The sequence below is a fragment of the Engystomops pustulosus genome, chromosome 6 (assembly GCF_040894005.1).
Source record: "Engystomops pustulosus chromosome 6, aEngPut4.maternal, whole genome shotgun sequence".
In the NCBI taxonomy this organism is placed as follows: Eukaryota; Metazoa; Chordata; class Amphibia; order Anura; family Leptodactylidae; genus Engystomops; species Engystomops pustulosus.
In genome coordinates, this window is record NC_092416.1 from 157,303,963 (window position 1) to 157,313,531 (window position 9,569).

Consider the following 9,569-nt stretch of genomic DNA (forward strand, 5'->3'; position numbering starts at 1 on the left):
AAGAGACACGGGATATGAAGATCCTGGTAAGAGGAGAAAGAAGCATTTTCCTGTATTAAGATCTTTTACCATGTTTCTTGTCTTTGCCTGTTCCGATTTATGCAAAGTTTGCTAGAAAGCCAGAAAAAGGACAAAATTCAGTGTAGTCCAAAACCACAATGTACAGAAAGAAAGTGACCAGAGCCGAGAGAGAGAGAGAGAGCGCTGCAGACAGAGATACTTCAATTTATTCATTTATTTAAGTAAGTGGTAGCTGCCATATTGTTTGTTCTTGTCCATTAAAATAAAAACGCATCCGTACAATCTCAAGAGAATGGTGACAATAATAAATTATCTATACAATAGACGTGTAAGGTCACATACCATACTGCAGAGGGAGCTGGAGCTATACAGTGACTGCAAACCTTTTGGAGCGCAAAAGTGATGACATTCTGGAAATATTTATCCGTTTTGCTCGATATACATCAATCTCTGACCTGAAAAGTATCAGAATTTGGAACAGAACTTCATATCTTACTAACGGCAGGGGGTACAAGAGATGAGGGTTCTCATGACATGTATGATAGCTTTCCTGTGCTCTGTACATAACTGAGACATAAGGGTTAGGTATCACATCCACTGGTGTGAACTTGGACTAAAGTGTAACACGTCCACATGAGAAATACCACTTTACATCAGGAGGCGCTGATGAGGTACACATATACTCATATATTGAAAATAAAAGCAAAAAAGAAACCCGAACATTGCATATAATGCTGCCAAACACAGTTATAGAAATAAATTGGGGTGAAATAAGGTGCTGTAATGTGAAAGGAGTGTTATGATGGAAGTATAGAATCCACAGAGAAATGGGATGAATTATGAAATGATTAAAGGGAATGTTCCACCACAGACACTTATCCCCTTATCTGATCAATGCGGAGCCAAAATGATTTGGAAACTCCATTCACTTCTACGTGAAAAAATATTTACTAAATAGTATGAAAATACATCATCTTGTAATGCTGTGAACCAGTAATTACTGAGAAAAATATGATTTTGTCTGTACAATAGAACAACCTTAAAGGGAGCGCGACTACAGAGAAAGCGGGTTTTAGGTTAAACATTAGATTTCTAAGCATTTTCGGTTCTACATTGAAATAAAGCGACGAGCAATTATCTCATGAGCATTACATTACGATGAAAAGTGATGCTTAAAATATAGAGAACACAGGGTCCAAAGTTCACCATTGGCGAGTGTAGACTCACCTCCTGACCCCCTTGCACAGGTCACAGAGCATGCCCACCACACTGTCCCATAGGAAGATAACTTATAACTATCCTCCATGTGTTGCTGTAAAACATCCCTCTATACGGTGTTAACAGCAAAGACAAAATCGCCAGCCCTTAATAATGATCCATAGAAAAAATCTACAATCATGACATGAAAAAACCAATATTCATTAGCATCTGCTTTTAGTTTGTAAAAAAATAAACATTCCCTTTAAAGGGAACCTCATCAGGTTCTGATTATCAACCTAATGAGCTCACTAGTCATAGAACCAAAACTTACGTGTTCATTCAAAAACGAAATTTTAAAATCTCCCTGGCTCCTTGCTTAAGAAGCCGCGTGAGTCATGGGGGGGTTCATGGAGATGTCTGTATTATAGAATCATTCTTGGGAACACTCCTCTCGTTTCTAGACTTGTAGTCGGCCTTGCTGATGACATATTGTGTATGCGCTCATAAGCGGGGTCTTCTTTCAGGTTGGGACATGCGCAGTGCGTGTGCAAGCTGTGTATACGTGCGGATGGTAGCACGATTCCAGTCCCTGCAATATATAGTAATAGTTACTACAGTAACTTGCATTATATTTCTATATACTGTCCTGTCCTCTGCTCTGTGTGCAGCCTGTGGGATTGCGCTGCCATACGGCACATATGCACGTGTGAAACAGCCCTTAACGTCGGGTACCTAGCACACTGCATGTGGAGCTCCTTCAGGAGTCAGCGCATGCGCAGTGAGACTCCTCTTCTCGTCACGTATATACATACATATATACTGGGAGAAGACTGCGCTTATGTGTGCATCAGGATATTTTGTCATCCAAATATTCCAGAATTCAGGAGGACGGTAATAGGAGTGTTCCTGATGCTGACTATGAATTGGACGGCTCTGTACCCCTCGGTGGGGGATATTTTAAAAGTTTTTTTTTTAATGAGGACCAATAGCTTTAGGTTCTCTGTGTAGTAAGTGACAGGAAGCTGTCATCGTATAGATATGTAAAAAACCTGATGACGGGTTCCCTTTAAGGAGATGGTATCAGTGCGTACAAGTGGAGTATATTTATAAACATATATATATATTTTATTATCCTTCCTGCAAATTTAGCGATTCCGTAACCTCTTAAGAAAAAAAAAATGCTCCATTACTTTTCATTAGCAGAAATCTACAGGAAATGCGAGCGTAAACAAAGTAGAAAACATAAGAGCTCTGCAGACATAACGCAGACAAATCAGAGGGAACAGCAGGCGGTGGTAAGCAATGCAGGGGAATGCAGCAGCCGCCCCATATACTGACATTTACACCTAATGTAATACTTGTTACAGCAAATGATCACAAGAGGAAACCTTCCTCGCTGCCACGTCCTGTGACCTGTGTTTCGGACAGGACAAGTGATGAGTCACTGATTTTTGTGCACATTTAGTTAATACTCGGAGACGAAAAATCAAAAATAGACCTTTTACTGTTTTGATAAAAGTAATAAAAAGGTTTAGACATTAAATTAATTACAAGGAATAATTAGCACGACGTGCACCAATCACAATACCGGAAGAAAAAAAAAAATATTATTACACATACACACATAATGTGAGAGGTGGGTGGGGGGGTGTTGGGGTGGGGGAGTAAAACATGCAAATCCCTAACAACACCGAAGATACTGCCGAGCGCGGATACATAGTAGAGCTATATACATGGGAAAGCTACATACATCCCCTATACAAGAGGCAAAAGGTTTATATCCACAAGTTCATACACACTAGCAGTGCACCCCACACACACGCACATATATCTTTACACATCGGAGCCATTTCCTCTCCCCCAGAAGTCCACACAGAACTATACGGTCTCCCCAGAGGATTATTGACATCGCCTACAAATATATTTCTATATCTCCTAGAAACGGTATCATCCTCCACTCAGCATCAATCAGCCGGGGGTGGTGCTTCTATGTCCTATAAAGGAGTCCAACACCATTCCCGCTGGGACTGATGGATTCTTACAATACGCTTTACAGTACAGAGACTGGGGGAGACCAGAATTACGTCCTAGTGAATGGAGAATTAAGTCCATGCCCTAATGACTAGGGTATGTATTGCCCACAGAAATGGGAATGTCAGTTTTCCTTCTAACGCTTCTAGTTATTTACACTGTCCTTGCTGGTGCCCTCCTCTCGTGTGGGCTCTTTTTCAGAGCCTCCGGAGGAGGAAGAGGAGTTGGAGAACCTTCCTGAGTGTTTGTATGCTGCAGACAGCTCCTGAACACGCTCCGGGGTTGGAGTCCACTTCTGGAAGCCGGCTTCGTTTTGCAGAAACAGTACGGCGGTGTTGTGTACGGCCTTGTAATACAATTCGTCCCTGTGATGGAACGAAACATCGAAAAAAAGAGATGGTAAGTATTCAAATGTAAGAAAATTTACAGAGATTAGAGAAGACGATTCAATTATCATTGCAGAATGGGTGAGAAAAATAATCTATAAACATGAAAAATAAAAGTATGAAATCAAAACTGATGAGAGGCCTACTACGTCAGAAGTGCACCTATACTTTTAGAAGACTTTGGGCACAGCTTTGTTCTGTACTCCGTGCATACGTGGGGTAAGTAATTTATGGACTTACAGAAGGTAGTAATCGATAAAGAAAGTAAATTGAAAAACTGCGTAACTTTGCCTTACACAAACAATATTGAATAGTTGCTAAAAACGGACAAGCCCTTTAATGCACATCCATACAATACTGACCTCTTGCACACGTGCTGAGAGCCGCTTCGATATTCATGCTGGTAGGCTGGGAGTATAAGCTGGTGGCGTTTGAAGCGACTTTCCTCCATGCGTGTGAGGGCAGGGGTCGGCGGGTCCCTCCATTCTGGGATGAACACAATGAAGGACAGGGGCTGGTCCGAGCTCTCCAGGAGGTTCTGTAACAAAACATTATTCTTAGTCATGACCACAGCACAGAATTACAGGCTGTGATACTGTTTTTATTTCTTGTACCTCGAAATGTGTGACCATGGCATCCATCAGCTCCTCGCTGAATGGAGGGTTTGCCTCAAAAGAACCACTGACTGGAAAAAAACTGAGACATGGCCTAGGAGGAAAAAAGTGGAATATGATACAAGCGGAGAGGCAGGACGTCCTCTGTAACAGTCACTCATGCTGGCAGCAGTCTTGTCACTTCTATCAAGCCTCTGGTGCTCCGCAGTGACAATACATAAATTGGCTTCTAGGTTGTCAGTCACAGCTCTAAGCCTCATGGCCCATATTCTGTCACTGAAGATGTCTAGAAAGACATCCCCCCCCCCCCGTGCAGATAAGACGAGAGGTTGGATTAGTCTCGGCAAATTATTCCGTCATAGTCGGGAGTATGATGAATAATTAATAGAGTAACTAAAATTGATACATCATGCAGTGTAGATGGAGATCTGAGCACTTACCCCCTGGAGCCAAAATATCCATCTGTGTCTGGGAAAGCGGAGCAGTACTGCTTGAAATAGCAGTTCAAGGGAGAAGCAAAGCATTCAGAAGTAACACCGAAAATCCTGTGCAAAGCTTGAAATACTTGGACTGGCAGCGCCCCCTGCAGTCCTGAGCCTTCATACTGTGCTGTTCCAAACATCACCTGCATAATACAAAACAGAACTGATATCATTCCTCTTTCATTAACCCCTTAAGCACACAGCCTAAAGTGGCCTTCATGACAAGGACCTTTTGTTACGTTTTTTTCCTGCTCAAAATCCAAAAGACATTTTTAAATATGAGGGATGATATGAGGGCTTGTTTTTTTGCAGCACCCCACAATTGCGGTGGGGAGCCAACCATTTTGGTGTGTTCCCTCTGTCTCTCTCCTTAGCTGCCGCATTCATACTTGATTGCGGCAGGTAAGGAGTTAAACTACCGGGCAGACGCAGCAGGGTCCAGGCTGTATGGGACAGCCGGTCTCCTGCTGAAGATTGCGCTGGCACACTGACACCTTTTGGATCTGCCCCATCCGTTACTGACTCTGTCCCCCCATGCCTGGACCTCTGATATATCTCTTTACCATCACTGTTCCACTGCTGCAGCAGAACAAGACAAGAGGAGAGCTGCTGGGGAACATGGACAGGCGGGTATCTGTTATTTACAATTATTCAATGAAGTTAAAACAAAGAGAACTAAACCAAAATTTTCATACCTGATACCTCCTCAAAAGACACCACACGCGAGGCAAGAACTTTTCAGACCCTGGATCATCTGTGGAACTGAGACGATAAAGCTGAAACTGCAAAAAAAAAAAAAACAAATAAAAAAAAACCCCTCAAGTTATTGTTTTGCAAGACCTAGAAAGAAAATACTCGGCAGAACCCAGAAAAAAAGCGTGCACTCACCAACTTGCTGAAGTAACTCTGGTTGATCCTTACAGACTCCCCTTTGTAGCGCACACACACCAAGCTGCCATCTTGCTGGACATCCACACCCCCCTGGCCAGGCAATGCTGGCGTCGTCAGCCGGACCGGGTGGCAGAAAACTCTTTTATCTGGAGACGGTGCAACTGGAGCTGACTCTGCCATACAAATGTTAATATCTTGTTAGTAAATCTGCCAAATACTTTTCTTTTTTAAATCGAATACTTTCTGTGAACATTATATATACACATATACAGTATATATATATATACATATATAAATCCATAACTTTTCCAGTTTTTTGATTATGCATTCCAGCATTTCTTTGGTGCCTAATACAGTCCATAGGAAGTGGATTAGATGGAAGGCCCGGGACATCTTACCATGGATCCCAGATTTGCTCGGTATCCGCTTGGTATAGATGCCACGTTGCATCTTCAAAATGTTATTGATTCTAGTTGTCAACTCCCTCAGGGCAGGGGAAGTAGAGTCAATGTAGCGCTAACAATTTACGTGCCTGAAATAGAATTCGCAACACTCCTACTTCTTGAGGAAAATCTAAATCTGTTTCTGGTCCCAGGGCTCATAGTACACAAACCATGGTTCAGTCTGGCATCGCAGACTCAACCTGTCAATCCCCCCCAAAACTTGGATCCCACATATAAACAAAACAGAGATCCTGTGTTTTGCCTCCCTTCCAGAAGTCATCCTTGCATGTAAACTTGAGCTCACAAGTGCCACAAATGGGAGTAGTAGTTTCACAACACTGACGGCTGAAGATTTCTTGTTTCTGGTATAGGCCATCAATATCACAGTCCCGTAAACACCTGCAATCTACATACAGCTACTTTGTCCTCCGTTCTTGCAGACAAGCTATGGATATACACACGGATGGAATGATCTATGATCCAGTCTTGGCATAATAGCTATAATCCCCAAGTCTATGTAAGAGAAAGGTTTTGCTTTACACAATAACGATCATTTCTTACATTGTACGCCTTAATCTGTCCATGCAGACAGTTGTATGTAGGCCAAAGATTCCTCTAGTGTAGAGCGGGGGAAACCTAAGTGGGATATATGGATGTCAGAAGCAGAGGCGCGCAGGCAGAGCACTTTACTGACAGCACCTAATGCAGCGTAATGGAGATTTATAGGGTGGGCACAGGTGAATCAGTCACCGGTGGGAGTATTTACACTCCACCGATTATTAAAGAGCTAAAATTGCAGTTCCTGAGTCTGCTGAGCGACTCTGTCTTATCCTGAGTGTATGTGGCAGATGCAGCCAGTGTTATGTAACGGGATTATTGGATTTGATAGCGTCTTATCTGCAATTTGTCACTATATGTTCAGCGTGACCTCTCTCTGCTTACTCACGTGTCTGATCTTCCTGACATCAATTTGTATTTTTGTCTATACACAAGGGATGTGAATTTAGGCATACAAAAACTGCAGATATTCCACATATCCATATATTCCATATATCTTTATTTTATTGGTCAGAACAATTACAGTGGTAGCCCATTCATGTTTATATTCTATTTTCTGTAAAAAATAAGCTGAGGGTTTTCTGACCCAGCCTATAACAGTGTGGCTTTCATTACGTAATGAGCTCCTCCTCCAATCGGAAAAAGTCATCTGCACATCGCAAAATTAACAATAATAATCTTTACCTATACAGCGCCATCATATGCTGTAACGCTTTAGAAATTGCTAAATTCTAGATCACCATAAAACATCTTTTGCTTGGAAATCCTAGGGAAATCCATCTAGAATTCTTTTTAAAATGGTTATCCAGGATTTCAATATGGATCACCTTTCATTAAGACAAGAAGAAGAGAGAAGTAAAGAGGCCGCAGTACACATCTGAATGCTGCGGTCTAGAAGATAACCCAATTAACGGGAAATTTTCAAAGCCGCTGGGCAGATTTAAAATAACCTGTGACGTCATGTAATAAAGCAGAATGGGTGCGGAGACACTGTTCACAGATGCGTTTTTTGGGGGATATGGAGATCCGCCTAGTCCGTGACCAATTGTAAAATATATACCTCTGTATACTATTATCAACATCTTTACTATACTGCGGAGAGCTGGTGACCACACATGGATTAGCCCATGGTAAAGTGCAAACCCCTCACTACTCCACTTAGCTGGGGAATAATCCACAACAAAATCTGACTTTATAACCTGCAGGTATGTTCAGGAAGCAGGTTCATTTTTGTTAGATACTGGTACATGACAATGAAGGGGTTGTCTCATCATAGCAAGTAACAAAATATACAAAAAAGCCTGTGGATCTCTCTACCCCTTTTAGCCTGGTGCTCTGCAGCATAGAGGATGGATGGAGTAAGGGTAACTGGCTACTATATTTTAAAGGGGTTTTTCCACTAACAAAAGTAAGACCCTATCACCGGGGGTCTCAGTGATGAGAGCTCCACAGATCACGAAAATGAGGGGTCGGATGGGGTCCCTCCTACATCCGTCAGACCCCCTCGTCGCTCCGTCAGACTAATGGAACAGACGGATGCTCATGACCGGTCTGCTCCATAAATTTCTATGGAGCTGATGGAAATTGCACCGATCATCTCTATTTTAGGCTTATGCTGGGCAGGACAAGGCTGAAGCAGTGCATAATTAGGGTGAGCAGAAGTGCGGGGTAGCCATGTTTCTGCATCAGTGTAGCTACAGAATTGACATTGTTTCTTTATGCATAAAGCAAATGGTAGATTTCCTTTAAATGCCGGTCTTACAGTAATGTGTCGCGCTCCTCACCTGGAATATTAGCATCACGTAGTAGAGCCAAATGCTTCTCACGGATCCTCTTTACATAATCTTGAGAGAAATGGTAGATCTTGCTACATATGCCTTCTACTGAATCCCGCGCCACTGCCGCCATATGAGGACCACACTGTCTACGGAGGTGCTCTAAGCGATCCTGGAAGAGAGAGCGGGGACTTACAATCCTACCTGGACTATAGTGGTACGAAGCAAACACAAAATATCATGTGAAGGTTGTGATGGTAAAAGAAAAATGTTAAATTGTTAAAAATGTTGAAAGCATAAAAAAAATCATTTAGAGCATAAGTAACTAATAAGTAAACTTATAAAGGCCTTTTTTCAATTTAAAAAAATCAATAGTTAATTGTAAACCAAGTTATAATTTTATTACACAAAATCCTTTTTTGTCCTGTTTTTTTTTCTGCAGAGAGCTGGAGAGGAGGTTTTGGTGTAACTCCATATAGACCTGACAAAATAATCCACTTGATTCATCTAGAGACTGTAAGGATGGGGGAATGTTTATTTAGACGAAGGGAAAGGCAACTAAGCGTTTAACCCCTGGTGACTCCTATTTTGGCCTCAAGGACACAGCCCCATATTTAAAATCTATAGTGGTTATACATTTGGAACATTTTAACACATCCAAGGGATTTTGAGATTGTTTTCTCGTCACACATTAGGGCTTATTTACGACCGGTCTGCGAATCGCACTTTTGCCAAGTTTTCCGAAGTTTTTGGATTTGTGCTGCCGTGACAGGTATTTAACTGGGGATTGTATCGCACGTGATCAGATTGTGGTGCAGCTGCTCTGGCTTTCATGCGACAGAAATCAGGGGGGGGGGGGGCTGGCTTTCGTCCGATCGACTGAGCGCAGGATTTAATTTTCAAATTGTGCCGCAAGATCAAGCACTTACATCCACCAGGAAGAAGAAGGTGAACTCCGGCGGACCTGAGCGGGGAAGCGATACATGCAGGATATCGGGCGCACGATCTTAGTGAATCGCGGCACAGTGCATTATACACGGACACTTGTAAGAAGATTGTTAACCGCTTAGGTGTTTTATAGGGATTAAAACAAAATGGAGGTGCCATCTATACATTGTAATTTATGTGGACAATAGATTCATTTTGGCCGAAATAATTAAACATTCAC

General features: G+C 42.2%; 1 protein-coding gene across 1 annotated transcript in view; it reads right to left on the bottom strand.

The window, feature by feature from the left end:
• Positions 1–2,702: 2,702 nt before the first annotated feature.
• Positions 2,703–9,569, bottom strand: part of PCIF1 (phosphorylated CTD interacting factor 1) — a 29,459-nt gene continuing 22,592 nt past the window's right edge. Inside the window, exons 10-16 of the mRNA XM_072112008.1 lie at positions 8,411–8,573; positions 5,623–5,798; positions 5,430–5,516; positions 4,693–4,877; positions 4,253–4,346; positions 4,001–4,176; positions 2,703–3,617 (exon numbers count right to left, since the gene is read on the bottom strand). Coding sequence (XP_071968109.1) covers positions 3,398–3,617; positions 4,001–4,176; positions 4,253–4,346; positions 4,693–4,877; positions 5,430–5,516; positions 5,623–5,798; positions 8,411–8,573 — 1,101 coding nt within the window. The 3' untranslated portion in view covers positions 2,703–3,397. The remainder of the gene's footprint in view (positions 3,618–4,000; positions 4,177–4,252; positions 4,347–4,692; positions 4,878–5,429; positions 5,517–5,622; positions 5,799–8,410; positions 8,574–9,569) is intronic.